The sequence below is a fragment of the Oncorhynchus tshawytscha genome, linkage group LG21 (assembly GCF_018296145.1).
Source record: "Oncorhynchus tshawytscha isolate Ot180627B linkage group LG21, Otsh_v2.0, whole genome shotgun sequence".
In the NCBI taxonomy this organism is placed as follows: Eukaryota; Metazoa; Chordata; class Actinopteri; order Salmoniformes; family Salmonidae; genus Oncorhynchus; species Oncorhynchus tshawytscha.
The window spans coordinates 31,728,470-31,746,920 of NC_056449.1; the positions used below are offsets into that span (position 1 = coordinate 31,728,470).

General features: G+C 45.1%; 1 protein-coding gene across 2 annotated transcripts in view; it reads left to right on the forward strand.

Moving 5' to 3' along the window:
- LOC112235250 (transcription factor COE1-A-like) overlaps window positions 1-18,451 on the forward strand; it is a 103,815-nt gene that overhangs the window by 16,680 nt on the left and 68,684 nt on the right. For both annotated transcript variants that reach the window (XM_042303329.1, XM_042303330.1), the window contains exon 6: window positions 2,269-2,337. In XM_042303329.1, the coding sequence (XP_042159263.1) occupies window positions 2,269-2,337 (69 nt within the window). The remainder of the gene's footprint in view (window positions 1-2,268; window positions 2,338-18,451) is intronic.

Sequence of the window (18,451 nt, forward strand, 5' to 3'; positions counted from 1 at the left end):
TAGCCAGATCCTAATTGGTATGTCGAATTTTAGGTTCCTTTTGATGGCATAGAATGCCCTTCTTGCCTTGTCTCTCAGCTCGTTCACAGCTTTGTGGAAGTTACCTGTGGTGCTGTTGTTTAGGCCGAGATCTGTGTAGTTTTTTGTGTGCTCTAGGGCAACGGTGTCTAGATGGAATTTGTATTTGTTGTCCTGGCGACTGGACCTTTTTTGGAACACCATTGTTTTAGTCTTACTGAGATTTACTGTCAGGGCCCAGGTCTGACAGAATCTGTGCAGAAGATCTAGGTGCTGCTGTAGGCCCTCCTTGGTTGGTGACAGAAGCACCAAATCATCAACAAACAGTAGACATTTGACTTCAGATTTTACTAGGGTGAGGCCGGGTGCTGCAGGCTGTTCTAGTGCCCTCGCCAATTCATTGATCTATATATTGAAGATGGTGGGGATTAAGCTGCATCCCTGTCTCACCCCATGGCCCTGTGGGAAGAAATGTGTGTGTTTTTGCCAATTTTAACTGTTTGTGTTAATTAATTTTTTTTGTGTAGTATGTTTTCCCACCAACACCACTTTCTATCAATTTGTATAGCAAACCCTCATGCCGAATTGAGTTCAAAGCTTTTTTGAAATCAACAAAGCATGAGAAGACTTTGCCTTGTTTTGGTTGATTTGTTTGTCAATTATGGTGTGCAGGGTGAATACGTGGTCTGTTATACGGTATTTTGGTAAAAAGTCAATTTGGCATTTGCTCAGTACGTTGTTTTCATTGAGGAAATGTATGAGTCTGCTGTTAATAACAATGCAGAGGATTTTTCCAGGTTGCAGTTGACGCCTGTCCCACAGTAGTTATTGGTGTCAAATTTGTCTCCACTTTTGTGGATTGGGGTGATCAGTCCTTAGTTCCAAATATTGGGGAAGATGCCAGAGCTGAGGATGATGTTAAAGAGTTTAAGTAATTTCATTGAGGATACCATCAACACCACAGGTATTTTTGTGTTGAAGGGTTTGTATTTAGTTCTGTACTTCATTCAATCTAGTTGGATAATCCACAGGGTTCTGGTGGGCTTTAATAGTTGATTCTAAGATTTTTATTTGATCATGTCTATGTTTTTGCAATTTGTTCTATGTTATAGGGCCAAAAAGATAGTAGTTTTTAATATTTAATTTATTTTTATTTCACCTTTATTTAACCAGGTAAGCTATTTGAGAACATGTTCTCATTTACAACTGCCACCTGGCCAAGATAAAGCAAAGCAGTTCGACACAAACAACAACACAGAGTTACACATGGAATAAACAAGCGTACAGTCAATAGCACCATAGAGAAGAAGAAAGTCTATATAGGTCAGTGATAAGGTAGTCTACAGTACTACTGCCAAGAGATGAGCTATAGGTGTCACTACCATAGGAGTCCCCTCGAAGCCTACCATTGACTATGTACATACCCAGCGTGCGACAGACCTGCAGGAGTTGTGACATGTTTTTGTTGTTTATGTTGTCATAGTTGTGCTCAGGGGGGCATATGGGGGAGGGAATGCTGTCACCTCCAGGTAGGTGTTTGTCTCCCTGTGTGCTAAGGGTATCAGGTTCTTGTCCAGTTCTGGCATTTAGGTCACCACAGACTAGTGCATGTCCCTGGGCCTGGAAATGATTGATTTCCCCCTCCAGGATGCAGAAGCTGTCTTCATTAAAGTATGGGGATTCTAGTGGAGGGATATAAATAGCACACAGGAGGACATTTTTCTCTGTTAAGATAATTTCCTTTGTAATTTATAGCCAAATATAAAATGTTCCTGTTTTGATTAATTTAATAGAGTGAATTAGGACTGCTCTATACCAAATTAGCATGCCCCCCCGAGTCCCTTCCCAGCTCTCTGTGACCTAGGGGGCAACCAGTGGGTCCATCTCCTCTGTACCATTTTTCTTGTAGGATGACAATGTCTGTATTTCTGATTTCTTTGGTGAAGTCCAGGTTCCTGGTGTTTAGACCAAAGGCAGATGACCTTGGGACTTGGATTTTCCGGGATGAGATAGTGAAGGCTTTGTGTTCCATAAAGTGTCCAATGTTATTCGTCTCACTCTCTCTCACTCTCTCTCCCCTCTCCCTCTCTTTCACTCTCTCACCCCTCTTCTTATCTCTCTCCTCTCTCTCTCACTCTCGCTCTCTATCTCGGTCTGTGATTATTTCTCTCCATCTCTCTTTCACCTCTCTCTTCCTATCTCTCTCTCACTGTCTCTCTCGCTCTCCCTCTTTCTCTCTCTCCCTCTCAGTCGGTGTTGTGATAAGAAAAGTTGTGGCAACAGAAATGAGACACCCTCTGACCCCGTCATCATTGACAGGTAAGCAGGCTCCCCCTCTCACCTGTCCCAGTTGTCATGGTGATGTACTTGTGTATAACACTGTGCAGCGATGTGTACAGAGGAGGAAGGTATGCCAGGGTGTGAGAGTGTGTGGGTGTGTGATGAGCATTGAGCAGCTCAGGGTTGCTTCTGTCAAGTCTTGGTTGTTATGTTGAGTTGTCTCAGTGAAACAACCTGAACCTCATACAGTACCTGTATCAGCCCTCCTAACAACCCATACAGTACCTGTATCAGCCCTCCTAACAACCCATACAGTACCTGTATCAGCCCTCCTAACAATCCCATACAGTACCTGTATCAGTCCTCCTAACAATCCCATACAGTACCTGTATCAGCCCTCCTAACAATCCCATACAGTACCTGTATCAGTCCTCCTAACAATCCCATACAGTACCTGTATCAGTCCTCCTAACAATCGCATACAGTACCTGTATCAGCCCTCCTAACAATCCCATACAGTACCTGTATCAGCCCTCCTAACAATCCCATACAGTACCTGTATCAGTCTTCCTAACAATCCCATAGAGTACCTGTATCAGCCCTCCTAACAATCCCATACAGTACCTGTATCAGTCCTCCTAACAATCCCATAGAGTACCTGTATCAGTCCTCCTAACAATCCCATACAGTACCTGTATCAGTCCTCCTAACAATCCCATACAGTACCTGTATCAGCCCTCCTAACAATCCCATACAGTACCTGTATCAGCCCTCCTAACAATCCCATACAGTACCTGTATCAGTCCTCCTAACAATCCCATACAGTACCTGTATCAGTCCTCCTAACAATCCCATACAGTACCTGTATCAGTCTTCCTAACAATCCCATACAGTACCTGTATCAGTCCTCCTAACAATCCCATACAGTACCTGTATCAGTCCTCCTAACAATCCCATACAGTACCTGTATCAGCCCTCCTAACAATCCCATACAGTACCTGTATCAGTCCTCCTAACAATCCCATACAGTACCTGTATCAGTCCTCCTAACAATCCCATACAGTACCTGTATCAGCCCTCCTAACAATCCCATACAGTACCTGTATCAGTCCTCCTAACAATCCCATACAGTACCTGTATCAGCCCTCCTAACAATCCCATACAGTACCTGTATCAGCCTCCTAACAATCCCATACAGTACCTGTATCAGTCCTCCTAACAATCCCATACAGTACCTGTATCAGCCCTCCTAACAATCCCATACAGTACCTGTATCAGCCCTCCTAACAATCCCATACAGTACCTGTATCAGTCCTCCTAACAATCCCATACAGTACCTGTATCAGTCTTCCTAACAACCCATACAGTACCTGTATCAGCCCTCCTAACAATCCCATAGAGTACCTGTATCAGCCCTCCTAACAATCCCATACAGTACCTGTATCAGTCCTCCTAACAATCCCATACAGTACCTGTATCAGTCCTCCTAACAATCCCATACAGTACCTGTATCAGTCCTCCTAACAATCCCATACAGTACCTGTATCAGCCTCCTAACAATCCCATACAGTACCTGTATCAGCCCTCCTAACAATCCCATACAGTACCTGTATCAGTCCTCCTAACAATCCCATACAGTACCTGTATCAGCCCTCCTAACAATCCCATACAGTACCTGTATCAGTCTTCCTAACAACCCATACAGTACCTGTATCAGCCCTCCTAACAATCCCATAGAGTACCTGTATCAGCCCTCCTAACAATCCCATACAGTACCTGTATCAGTCTTCCTAACAATCCCATACAGTACCTGTATCAGTCCTCCTAACAATCCCATACAGTACCTGTATCAGTCTTCCTAACAATCCCATACAGTACCTGTATCAGTCCTCCTAACAATCCCATACAGTACCTGTATCAGTCCTCCTAACAATCCCATACAGTACCTGTATCAGCCCTCCTAACAATCCCATAGAGTACCTGTATCAGTCTTCCTAACAATACCATACAGTACCTGTATCAGTCCTCCTAACAATCCCATACAGTACCTGTATCAGTCCTCCTAACAATCCCATACAGTACCTGTATCAGTCCTCCTAACAATCCCATACAGTACCTGTATCAGTCCTCCTAACAATCCCATACAGTACCTGTATCAGTCCTCCTAACAATCCCATACAGTACCTGTATCAGTCCTCCTAACAATCCCATACAGTACCTGTATCAGCCCTCCTAACAATCCCATACAGTACATGTATCAGTCTTCCTAACAATCCTATAGAGTAACTCCCTCATTAGTTGACTTTGCTTAATGTCCTCCTTCCTGTGGTTTTGCTGCAGTGACCTGTTTCTCAAAAATGACTCTTAACGAGACCACACTAATTAGACAATCACTCCCATTACTCTTCCAGCAGTGTGTGTGTATGTATGTGTGTGTGTGTGTGTGTGTGTGTGTGCGTGCGCATGCGCTAGCGTGTGCGTGTGCGTGTGTGTGGGTGTGCGTGTGTGTCTGGCTCATTATCCTGTAAATCTGGGAATTATTATTATTTATAGTTATTCATTGTTATTGTGAATGATTGTTATTTTATTGTTACTATTTCCTTTTTTTATTTAGCAATTTTAAAAAAACTTTTTGACTGCATCTCTGGGAAAGGGCTTATAAGTAAGCAATTCATGGTAAAGTCTACACCTGTTGTATTCAGCATGTGACAAATACAACTTGATTTAATTTGAAACAGCTGATAGCTGACCAACTCTTTCTACTTAGTAGAAATTTAAATAACTAAATAACTCCAGAGGATGAGAGAGAAGAGAGGAGAGAGAAGAGAGGAGAGAGAGAAAAGAGAGAGAGAAGAGAGGAGAGAGAGAGAGAGAAAGAGAGGAGAGAGAGAGAGAGAGAGAGAAGAGAGAGAGAAGAGAGGAGAGAGAGAGGAGAGAGAGAGAAGAGATGAGAGAGAGAGAGAGAGAGAGAGAGAGAGAGAGAGAAGAGATGAGAGAGAGAAGAGAGGAGAGAGAGAGAGAGAGAGAGAGAGAGAGAAGAGAGGAGAGAGAAGAGAGAGAGAGAGAGAGAGGGGAGAGAGAGAGAGAGAGAGGAGAGAGAGAGAGAGAGAGAGAGAAGAGAGAGAGAGAGATGAGAGAGAAGAGAGGAGAGATGAGAGAGAGAAGAGAGGAGAGAAAAGAGAGAGAGAGGAGAGAGAAAGAGAGAGAGAAAGAGATGAGAGAGAGAAGAGAGGAGAGAGAGAGGAGAGAGAGAGAGAGAAGAGAGAGAAAGAGAGGAGAGAGAGGAGAGAGAAGAGAGGAGATAGAAGAGAAGAGAGGAGAGAGATGAGAGAGATAAGAGAGAGGAGAGATAGAGAGAGAGAAGAGAGGGAGAGAAAAGAGAGGAGATAGAAGAGAAAGAGGAGAGAGAAAGAGAGAGAGTGTGAGGAGAGAGAGAGAGAGAGAAGAGAGGAGAGAGATGAGAGAGAAGAGAGGAGAGAGAGAGAGAAGAGAGGAGAGGAGAAAGAGGAGAGAGATGAGAGAGAGAGAGGAGAGAGAAAGAGAGAGAAAGAGAGGAGAGATGAGAGAGAGAAGAGAGGAGAGAGAAAGAGAGAGGAGAGAGAAGAGAGGAGAGAGATGAGAGAGAAGAGAGGAGAGATGAGAGAGAGAAGAGAGGAGAGCAAAAGAGGAGAGAGATGAGAGAGAAGAGATGAGAGGGAGAAGAGAGGAGAGAGAAAGAGAGAGGAGAGGAGAGAGATGAGAGAGAAGAGAGGAGAGATGAGAGAGAGAAGAGAGGAGAGAGGAGAGAGAAAGAGGAGAGAGAAAGAGATGAGAGAGAGAAGAGAGGAGAGAGAAAGAGGAGAGAGATGAGAGAGAAGAGAGAAAGAGGAGAGAGAGGAGTGAGGAGAGAAGAGAGGAGAGAGATGAGAGAGATAAGAGTGAGGAGATAGGAGAGAGAAAAAGTGGAGAGAGAAGAGTGAGGAGATAGAAGAGAAGAGAGGAGAGAGAAAGAGAGAAGAGTGAGGAGATAGAAGATAGAAGAGAAAAGAGAAGAGAGGAGAGAGAAAGAGAGAGAAGAGAGGAGAGAGATGAGAGAGAGAAGAGAGGAGAGAGAAGAGTGAGGAGATAGAAGAGAAGAGAGGAGAGAGAGAAGAGTGAGGAGATAGGAGAGAGAAAAAGTGGAGAGAGGAGAGAGAAAGAGAGAAGAGTGAGGAGATAGAAGAGAAAAGAGAAGAGAGGAGAGAGAGAAGAGTGAGGAGATAGAAGAGAAGAGAGAGGCTGTTGTTCAGCGTAAGACAGGTGATCATAATAATGTTTCAAGGGGAAGTTGAAGTTGTATAATTGAGTCTCTTTCAATGACAAAAACTGACCAAGTGAATCCAAGTTAAAGCTGTAATCACTTATGGATGTCACTTGTTACAATCCACTTCAATCAGTGTAGTTGACGGGGAGGAGACGGGTTAAAGAAGGATTTTAAACTAGATAGAATTGAGACATGTATTGTGTCTGTGTGCCATTCAGAGTGTGAATGGGCAAGACAAAATATGTGCGTTCCTTTGAACGGGGTCTGGTGATTTGTGTCAAGAACTACAACACTTCTGAGTTTTTCACACTAAACAGTTTCCCATGTGTATCAAGAATGGTCCACCACCCGTTGTCCTATCCAGCCAACTTTAAATGTTCATTTAACTAGGCAAGTCAGTTAAGAACAAATGTATATTTACAATGATGTCCTACACCGGCCAAATCCGGGCGACAATGGGCCATTTCTGTGCCGCCCTATGGGACTCACAATCACGGCCAGTTGTGATACAGCCTGGATTCAAACTAGGGTCTGTAGTGACGCCTCAAGCACTGAGATGCAGTGCCTTAGACCGCGGCGCTACTCGGGAGCCCAACTTGACACAACTGTGGAAAGCACTGGAGTCAACATGGGCCAACGCTTTTGACACCTTAAAGAGTCCATGCACCAACAAATTGAGGCTATTCTCAAGGCGAAACTCAATATTAGGAAGGTGTTCAGTGTAATTTGTTTACTTGTTTGTGGAAATGCTGAATAGGCTACTACAACTGCTAAGAATGTAGTGCTGCAAAATGAGCAAGTAGATACTCCTCAATTTTTTCTCTATCTCTTCTTCTCTCTCTCTATCCATCTCTCCCTTTTCTCTCTTCTTCTCTCTCACTCTATCCATCTCTCCTTTTTCTCTATCTCTTCTTCTCTCTCACTCTATCCATCTCTCCCTTTTCTCTCTCCTTCTTTCTCACTCTATCCATCTCTCCCTTTTCTCTCTCCTTCTTTCTCACTCTATCCATCTCTCCCTTTTCTCTCTCCTTCTTTCTCACTCTGTCCATCTCTCCTTTTTCTCTCTCTCCTTCTCTCTCACTCTATCCATCTCTCCTTTTTCTCTCTCTCTCCTTCTCTCTCACTCTATCCATCTCTCCTTTTTCTCTCTCTCTCCTTCTTTCTCACTCTATCCATCTCTCCCTTTTCTCTCTCCTTCTTTCTCACTCTGTCCATCTCTCCTTTTTCTCTATCTCTCCCTCTCCTTCTTTCTCACTCTATCATCTCTCCTTTTTCTCTATCTCTCCTTCTCTCTCACTCTATCTATCTCTCATTTTTCTCTATCTGTCCTTCTCTCACTCTATCTATCGCTCCTTTTTCTCTATCTCTCCTTCTCTCTTTTTTTCACCTGACCTATTTTCTAATCCAGGAGGTGTGTGTTTTTCCATGTCCTAATTTGATGTTAGCCAATGCTACCCTCACACCTGAGCCTCAGCCTTGTAGGCCAACAGCCCAACACAGCCCAGCCAGCCTGATATCATGACTAGACGTAACATTAGTAGGATATGTAACGTGTTGTATGGTTACGTAACACAGAAGGTTACTTAATGCCCAAAATGAAAAATTTAAGTAGTGTGATGGATGGGTAGGCATGTAATGTGAATGTCTTGCAACCCAAAGGTTGAGTGTTCAAATCAAATCATGGACAATTTTAGCTAATTTAAAAATGTTAAACTACTTTCTACTTTTTAGCTACTTTGCATTATAGCTAATCATTCCCCTAATGCTAACCCCAACCTCAACCCTTTAACCTAAATCCTAACCTTAACCCTAACCTTAACCACTAACCCTAATCCCTAGCCTAGCTAGCGTTAGCCAAAACAAATTGGAATTCGTAACATATAAGTTTTGCGATAAGTTTTACAATGAATACATACCATATGAAACGTAACCATCATACTAATTGGAATGTCCCGGATTTACATTTACTATGTTACATCTACCCATGAGTCCAGGTTGGTGGAATTCAGCCCACCACAGCACATACAGTAATTTAATTAATCTACTGATCAGATCAGAGTTTCACTATAGAATTAAATGTGTGTGAAGGCTTAATATGCTGACACCTAGAGTCAATCAACATTCTGGGATGACCGGGGTAAGCCCCTATGCATGAGGCTAAAGAGATGAACACACACACACACACACACACACACACACACACACACACACACACACACAGTGATGAGCAGGCTGTGGGGTGCAGCTGTCTCAGAGCGCTGAGGTGAGGCCTTCCACTTCACTGGAGCAGAACAGTGGCTCCAAACACACACACACACACACACACACACACACACACACACACACACACACACACTCGCGTGCACACACACACAAACCCGAGCCAGGTATAGATCCCCTACTAACCCAGCCACAGTGTTAGCAGTACAGCTGTTAATTTCATCAGTTATAATACTGGTCATTGCTTCATTAAAACACACACACACACTGGTATTTGTGCTCATTGACTGGTTTCAGTCTCAGTTGAGTTCAGCACATCTCTCTCCACCCAGAAAAGTCTTAAATCAACTCACCTCGCTTCTGAACAATCACTCTACTGTAGACAATACGCACACGCACACACACACACACACACACACACACACACACACACACACACACACACACACACACACACACACACACACACACACACACACACACACACACACACACACACACACACACACACACTAAATCAAAAGGTATTATCTTTGCTCTGATTGGTAAGAAATCGTGTAAACTGCAGCTTTGGGCTGAGCTGTTTTGTGTGTCTGTGTCTGTGCACACTTGTGTTTTGTGTTGGTATATTCTGGCAAGTGTGTGAGTGTCTTCAATGAAGAACGTCAGACAGGAAGTGCTCCTCCCGGGCAAAGTGATGTCATCACTAGCACCTTCCTGTTCCAGAGGGCCCAATCTCTCCCTCCCTCTCTATCTCTTTCCCTCCCTCTCTCTCTTCCTTCCTCTCACCCTCCATCCCTGTCTCTCTTCATCCCTCCTCATTGTTATGCAGACAGACCTTCCCTAAGGTGGTGGTCGCTTCACAGCACTGACCTGCATACACACACACACACACACACACACACACACACACACACACACACACACACACACACACACACACACACACACACACACACACACACACACACACACAATTCTCTGCATGTGTTTAGTCTGCACCCAGCCCCAGGGGACTGAGGAGGAGAGTTGTGGTTGACAGGTGAGAGTTGGGACGTCGAGGCTTTTTTAAAACACCACAGTCCACCTCTCTCTCTCTCCTTTTCTCACTCTCTTTTTTGTAATACTGTATCATGATTTTCAAGTAAAACTCTCCTCTTCTCTGAAATCTACTCTTTAGTCATTGTTCTTACACTTCCATTTGACCTCTCACCCTTTATTTTGTTTGTGTTGTGTGTTGGGAATGAAGGGGTGTATCAGGCCAGAGCAGAGCTGGGAATGAAGGGGTGTATCAGGCCAGAGTAGAGCTGGTAATGAAGGGGTGTATCAGGCCAGAGTAGAGCTGGGAATGAAGGGGTGTATCAGGCCAGAGCAGAGCTGGGAATGAAGGGGTGTATCAGGCCAGAGCAGAGCTGGGAATGAAGGGGTGTATCAGGCCAGAGTAGAGCTGGGGAATGAAGGGGTGTATCAGGCCAGAGTAGAGCTGGGGAATGAAGGGGTGTATCAGGCCAGAGCAGAGCTGGGGAATGAAGGGGTGTATCAGGCCAGAGCAGAGCTGGGGAATGAAGGGGTGTATCAGGCCAGAGCAGAGCTGGGGAATGAAGGGGTGTATCAGGCCAGAGTAGAGCTGGGGAATGAAGGGGTGTATCAGGCCAGAGTAGAGCTGGGGAATGAAGGGGTGTATCAGGCCAGAGTAGAGCTGGGGAATGAAGGGGTGTATCAGGCCAGAGTAGAGCTGGGAATGAAGGGGTGTATCAGGCCAGAGTAGAGCTGGGAATGAAGGGGTGTATCAGGCCAGAGTAGAGCTGGGGAATGAAGGGGTGTATCAGGCCAGAGTAGAGCTGGGGAATGAAGGGGTGTATCAGGCCAGAGTAGAGCTGGGAATGAAGGGGTGTATCAGGCCAGAGTAGAGCTGGGAATGAAGGGGTGTATCAGGCCAGAGTAGAGCTGGGAATGAAGGGGTGTATCAGGCCAGAGTAGAGCTGGCCTAAATGACTAATGTTCTAGTCCTTTGTCCAGGATCCAAGACCTATTTAAAACACTGGTGTGGAGATTGCAGAGCAGAGAAGGAGAAAAGTAAAGGAGGAAACAGGAGAGAGAGAATGACAGATAATGGGGGAAGGGGGAGAGAGTTTCTATGCTGTCGTGAAATGAGAGTGTGATTGTCTAATGCTGGGCTGCTAACATGTCGAGAGACAGACAGCAGGACTGGAATGACGTTTTCCAGGATTCCCCTCTCTCTCTCTCTCTCTCTCTCTCTCTCTCCCCAAGACCTGCCCTGGAATATGCACTCAATATGCTTTTCAAACGAGGCATGACGAGTGAGTGAGTGAGTGAGTGAGTGAGTGAGTGAGTGAGTGCGTGCGTGCGTGAGTGCGTGTGTGTGTGAGTGTGCGGTAGCGGCGGCAGCTCCGTTAGTTGCCACATCTTCCTCCAGGCCCGCTGAGTGCTGTCTGACAGCCCATCGGAAGTAACTGAACAAATGATTGAGGGAAGTTCAGGCAGTGTAAAGAGGCATCTTGTCTATAATCTGTCCAGGATGCCTATGTGTGAGAGACAGAAACAGAAAGACATTGAGAGCGAGTGAGATGGATAAACACAGACATGAACATGTTATACAAATCTGAGCAGAGTTAAGTCATTCATCATAAAGTTCAGAGCTCAGACAGCCCTAAATATAATCTATCTACCTTTCGTAGTTTACAACTCCACCTTCTTGTTTCTTGTATTGTATTTTTGTTTTTATATGTGTGTGTGTGTGTGTGTGTGTGTGTGTGTGTGTGTGTGTGTGTGTGTGTGTGTGTGTGTACAGGAGATAGTTGTTCTATTACTTAACAATGGTAATGGAGCCTCACTCATTACCTATACAAAGATACATATGAAGTGCATTCGGAAAGTATTCAGACCCCTTCACTTTTTCCACATTTTGTTACGTTACAGCCTTATTCTAAAATGGATTACATTTACATTTTTTTCCTCATCAATATACACACAATAGCCCATAATGACAAAGCGAAAACAGGTTTTTAGTATTTAGTTTTAGTGTTCAGAACCTTTGCTATGAGACTTGAAATAGAGCTCAGGTGCATCCTGTTTCCATTGATCAATCTTGAGATGTTGTCCACCTGTGGTCAATTCAATTGATTGGACATGATTTGGATAGGCACACATATGTCTATATAAGGTCCCAAATTTGACAGTGCATGTCAGAGCAAAAACCAAGCCATGAGGTCGAAGGAATTGTCTGTAGAGCTCCGTGATAGGATTGTGTCAAGGCACAGATCTGGGGAAGGGTACCAAAAAATGGCTGCAGCATTGAAGGTCCGCAAGAACCCAGTGGCCTCCATCATTCCTAAATGGAAGAAGTTTGGAACCACCAAGACTCTTCCTAAAGCTGTCTGCCCGGCCAAACTGAGCAATCGGGGGAGAAGGGCCTTGGTCAGGGAGGTGACCAAGAACCCGATGGTCACTCTGACAGAGCTCCAAAGTTCCTCTGTGAACCTTCCAGAAGGACAACCATCTCTGCAGCACTCCACCAATCAGGCCTTTATGGTAGAGTGAACAATTGGAAGCCACTCCTCATTAAAAGGCACATTACAACCCGCTTGGAGGTTTGATGAAACCAATATTGAACTTTTTGGCCTGAATGTCAAGCGTCACATCAGTAGGAAACCTGGCACCATCCCTACGGTGAAGCATGGTGGTGGCACCATCCCTACGGTGAAGCGCGGTGATGGCAGCATCATGCTGTGGGGATGTTTTTCAGCGGCAGGGACTGGGAGACTAGTCAGGATCGAGGGAAAGATGAACGGCGCTAAGTACAGAGAGATCCTTGATGAAAACCTGCTCCAGAGAGCTCAGGACCTCAGACTGGGGCTAAGGTTCACCTTCCAACAGGACAACGACCCTAAGCACACAGCCAAGACAACGCAGGTGTGGCTTCAGGACAAGTCTCTGAATGTCCTTGAGTGGCCCAGCCGGAGCCCAGACTTGAATCCGATCTAACATCTCTGGAGAGACCTGAAATTGCTGTGCATCGACGCTCCCCATCCAACCTGACAGAGCTTGAGAGGATCTGCAGAGAAGAATGGGAGACTGTCGCCAAACCAGGTGTGCACAGCTTGTAGCATCATACCCAAGAAGACTCAATTCTGTAATTGCTGACAAAGGTGCTTCAACAAAGTACTGAGTAAAGGGTCTGAATACTTACTTTAATGTGATATTTCTGTTCTTTGCAAACATTTCTAAAAACTTTTTTCTTGCTTTGTCATTATGGAGTATTGTGTGTAGACTGATGAGGGGGAAAAAACGATTTCATCCATTTTAGAATAAGTCTAACATAACACAATGTGGAAACTTTCAAGTCTCTTACAAACACTCAGTCAGTACAACACATGGTCATTTAGCAGACCATTATATTCTAATCAACTTACAGTTGTGAGGTGTTATTGAATACACTCTGACACACGGACACAAATACACACTACTAGTGAGCCTGGCGTGAGCACCATTCTGACTTCTGTAAGTGACACTTGAGACGAGGGAGGGAGGGAGGGAGGGAGGGAGGGATCATTACAACACTGTATATAAACATAATATGACATTTCAAATGTCTTTATTCTTTTGGAACTTTTGTCACGTTTGTTTTTTTATCCATTTCACTTGCTTTGGCAATAAAGCCCCTTAAATTGAAATTGAGTTCCCCCTTTCACTCCATGCTACTCCTATGGTACTACTCTTATTCCACTGGTAGCGCCCAGTGTAGTAAGACTACTGGCCTGAAAACCTGAGCTAAAACCCAACAACATGTAATTAGTGTAGAAGCAGTTGATTGGCTGACAGCGTTGACCAACATAGGTACCACTAATTAGCTCCATTTAGACCTGTGTGTGTAGAGGATGTTGATATACACGGTTGGATCCCCTGTGAGATGAGAATCAAGCTCATACTCTGAGTCGATATTCACTTAATAATAAGGAATTGCCCTTGACCACGCCCACAAATTGGGGAAAACAAACCTTCTTCCCCGTGGATCCCAATTGTAAAAGAGCCAACTGCGTTGCCGATTGTTTTTGTTATACAGAAATAACAAAACATGTCAAAAAGCGACTGTGTTGTTCAATTAAGCAATAAGTCCAGGGGTGGTATGGTATGTGGCCAATATACCACGGCTAAGGGCTGTTCTTAGGACACAGCTCTTAGCCATGGTATGTTGGCCATATATCACAACCCCCACCCCAAGGTGCCTTATTGCTATTATTCACTGGTTAAAAAAATGTTTTGCCATACCCATGGTATACGGTCTGATATACCACGGCTTTCAGCCAATCAGCATTCAGGGCTCGAACCACCCAGGTTATAATGTACATTTAATCACAGGTAAGACATTTACCTCGTTTAGTAGAGTCCGTTTTAAACTCCACTCAGTACTTGAAGATGTATTGTCCTTTTGTTTGGGTTGTTGGCTAACTTAATGTTCTGGTTGGTAGCTAGGTAACACTCATGTGGCTAACGTTAGTACCATCATGAAAAGGGGCATGAGGGAAGCCCTAATATATTAGGTTTTTCTAGGTAGAGAGAACGCTCAGGAGCAATGTTGAAATGTAATATTTAGACATGTACTTTTCTTAAATGTAGTTTTGACTAAAGCAAGAAAATTGTGTTTTTGCTGTGAGACAATTGGTATCCAAGGTAACCACAGGCGGGCGGAGCCTCAACGTTCTATATAACACAACTGGGACTATTATGAAACCAGGCCAACCTGAGATAGGTGTCCTGTTCTGCTCCTCTTTGTCACAAATCAGCTTATAAATGTTTTCTCCTCCCTCTCCTCTCTATTACCACATTCTCCTTCTCTCTCCTCCTCTTTCTCCATCCCAAAGTTAACCCTCCCTCTCTCTTTACTTCTGTCCTAGACTGGTGGTCAGTAGACATCTTGCTAAAACAGAATGCTGTCTCTGTCTCATGCCGTTATTTTAGTGCAACATCACAGAGCAAAAGGCAAGAGATGGCTTCTCTCTAAGACATGGGTTAGGATAAGACATTGGAGGGTGATGGGTTCTCTCTAAGACATGGGTTAGGGTAAGACATGGGAGGGTGATGGGTTCTCTGAGACACAGGGAAGGCCAAGACATGGGAGAGTGACGGGTTCTCTAAGACACAGGTTAGGATAAGACATGGGAGAGTGACGGGTTCTCTAAGACATGGGTTAGGTTAAGACATAGGGGAGTGATGGGTTCTCTACAGGACACGGAGAATGGTAAGACATGGGAGAGTGATGGGTTCTCTCTAAGACACAGAGAATGTTAAGACATGGGAGAGTGATGGGTTCTCTCTAAGACACAGAGAAGGGTAAGTCATGGGAGAGAGATGGGTTCTCTCTAAGTCACGGAGAAGGTTAAGACATGGGAGAGTGATGGGTTCTCTCTAAATCACGGAGAAGGGTAAGTCATGGGAGAGAGATGGGTTCTCTCTAAGTCACGGAGAAGGGTAAGACATGGGAGAGAGATGGGTTCTCTCTAAGTCACGGAGAAGGGTAAGACATGGGAGAGTGACGAGTTCTCACTAAGACATGGGAGAGTGATGGATTCTCTCTTAGACACAGGAGTGATGGGTTCTCTCTAAGACACAGGGACAGGTAGGACATCGGAGATTGATGAGTTCTATCTAAGACACAGGAAAGGGTAAGACATGGGAGAGTGATGTGTTCTCTCTAAGACAGGGTTGGGTAAGACATAGGAGAGTGATGGGTTCTCTCTAAGACAGGGTTGGGTAAGACATGGGAGAGTGATGTGTTCTCTCTAAGACAGGGTTGGGTAAGACATGGGAGAGTGATGTGTTCTCTCTAAGACACGGGTTAGGGTAAGACATGGGAGAGTGATGTGTTCTCTCTCAGACAGGGTTGGGTAAGACATGGGAGAGTGATGTGTTCTCTCTAAGACAGGGTTGGGTAAGACATGGGAGAGTGATGTGTTCTCTCTAAGACAGGGTTGGGTAAGACGTGGGAGAGTGATGTGTTCTCTCTAAGACACGGGTTAGGGTAAGACATGGGAGAGTGATGTGTTCTCTCTAAGACAGGGATGGGTAAGACATGGGAGAGTGATGTGTTCTCTCTAAGACAGAAATGGGTAAGACATGGGAGAGTGATGTGTTCTCTCTAAGACACGGGTTAGGGTAAGACGTGGGAGAGTGATGTGTTCTCTCTAAGACACGGGTTAGGGTAAGACATGGGAGAGTGATGTGTTCTCTCAAAGACAGGGGTTAGGGTAAGACATGGGAGAGTGATGTGTTCTCTCTAAGACAGAGATGGGTAAGACATGGGAGAGTGATGTGTTCTCTCTAAGACAGGGATGGGTAAGACATAGGAGAGTGATGTGTTCTCTCTAAGACAGGGTTGGGTAAGACATGGGAGAGTGATGTGTTCTCTCTAAGACAGGGATGGGTAAGACATAGGAGAGTGATGTGTTCTCTCTAAGACAGGGTTGGGTAAGACGTGGGAGAGTGATGTGTTCTCTCTAAGACAGGGTTGGGTAAGACATGGGAGAGTGATGTGTTCTCTCTAAGACACGGGTTAGGGTAAGACATGGGAGAGTGATGGGTTCTCTCTAAGACACGGGTTAGGGTAAGACATGGGAGAGTGATGTGTTCTCTCTAAGACAGAGATGGGTAAGACATGGGAGAGTGATGGGTTCTCTGAGACACGGGGAAGGCCAAGACATGGGAGAGTGACGGGTTCTCTAAGACACAGGTTAGGATAAGACATGGGAGAGTGACGGGTTCTCTAAGACATGGGTTAGGTTAAGACATAGGGGAGTGATGGGTTCTCTACAGGACACGGAGAATGGTAAGACATGGGAGAGTGATGGGTTCTCTCTAAGACACAGAGAATGTTAAGACATGGGAGAGTGATGGGTTCTCTCTAAGTCACGGAGAAGGGTAAGTCATGGGAGAGAGATGGGTTCTCTCTAAGTCACGGAGAAGGGTAAGACATGGGAGAGAGATGGGTTCTCTCTAAGTCACGGAGAAGGGTAAGACATGGGAGAGTGACGAGTTCTCACTAAGACATGGGAGAGTGATGGATTCTCTCTTAGACACAGGAGTGATGGGTTCTCTCTAAGACACAGGGACAGGTAGGACATCGGAGATTGATGAGTTCTATCTAAGACACAGGAAAGGGTAAGACATGGGAGAGTGATGTGTTCTCTCTAAGACAGGGTTGGGTAAGACATAGGAGAGTGATGGGTTCTCTCTAAGACAGGGTTGGGTAAGACATGGGAGAGTGATGTGTTCTCTCTAAGACAGGGTTGGGTAAGACATGGGAGAGTGATGTGTTCTCTCTAAGACACGGGTTAGGGTAAGACATGGGAGAGTGATGTGTTCTCTCTCAGACAGGGTTGGGTAAGACATGGGAGAGTGATGTGTTCTCTCTAAGACAGGGTTGGGTAAGACATGGGAGAGTGATGTGTTCTCTCTAAGACAGGGTTGGGTAAGACGTGGGAGAGTGATGTGTTCTCTCTAAGACACGGGTTAGGGTAAGACATGGGAGAGTGATGTGTTCTCTCTAAGACAGGGATGGGTAAGACATGGGAGAGTGATGTGTTCTCTCTAAGACAGAAATGGGTAAGACATGGGAGAGTGATGTGTTCTCTCTAAGACACGGGTTAGGGTAAGACGTGGGAGAGTGATGGGTTCTCTCTAAGACAGGGGTTAGGGTAAGACATGGGAGAGTGATGTGTTCTCTCAAAGACAGGGGTTAGGGTAAGACATGGGAGAGTGATGTGTTCTCTCTAAGACAGAGATGGGTAAGACATGGGAGAGTGATGGGTTCTCTCTAAGACAGGGTTGGGTAAGACATGGGAGAGTGATGTGTTCTCTCTAAGACACGGGTTAGGGTAAGACATAGGAGAGTGATGGGTTCTCTCTAAGACAGAGATGGGTAAGACATGGGAGAGTGATGGGTTCTCTCTAAGACAGGGTTGGGTAAGACATGGGAGAGTGATGTGTTCTCTCTAAGACACGGGTTAGGGTAAGACGTGGGAGAGTGATGTGTTCTCTCTAAGACAGGGATGGGTAAGACATGGGAGAGTGATGTGTTCTCTCTAAGACAGAAATGGGTGAGACATGGGAGAGTGATGTGTTCTCTCTAAGACACGGGTTAGGGTAAGACGTGGGAGAGTGATGTGTTCTCTCTAAGACACGGGTTAGGGTAAGACATGGGAGAGTGATGTGTTCTCTCAAAGACAGGGTTGGGTAAGACATGGGAGAGTGATGTGTTCTCTCTAAGACAGAGATGGGTAAGACATGGGAGAGTGATGTGTTCTCTCTAAGACAGGGATGGGTAAGACATAGGAGAGTGATGTGTTCTCTCTAAGACAGGGTTGGGTAAGACATGGGAGAGTGATGTGTTCTCTCTAAGACAGGGATGGGTAAGACATAGGAGAGTGATGTGTTCTCTCTAAGACAGGGTTGGGTAAGACGTGGGAGAGTGATGTGTTCTCTCTAAGACAGGGTTGGGTAAGACATGGGAGAGTGATGTGTTCTCTCTAAGACACGGGTTAGGGTAAGACATGGGAGAGTGATGGGTTCTCTCTAAGACACGGGTTAGGGTAAGACATGGGAGAGTGATGTGTTCTCTCTAAGACAGAGATGGGT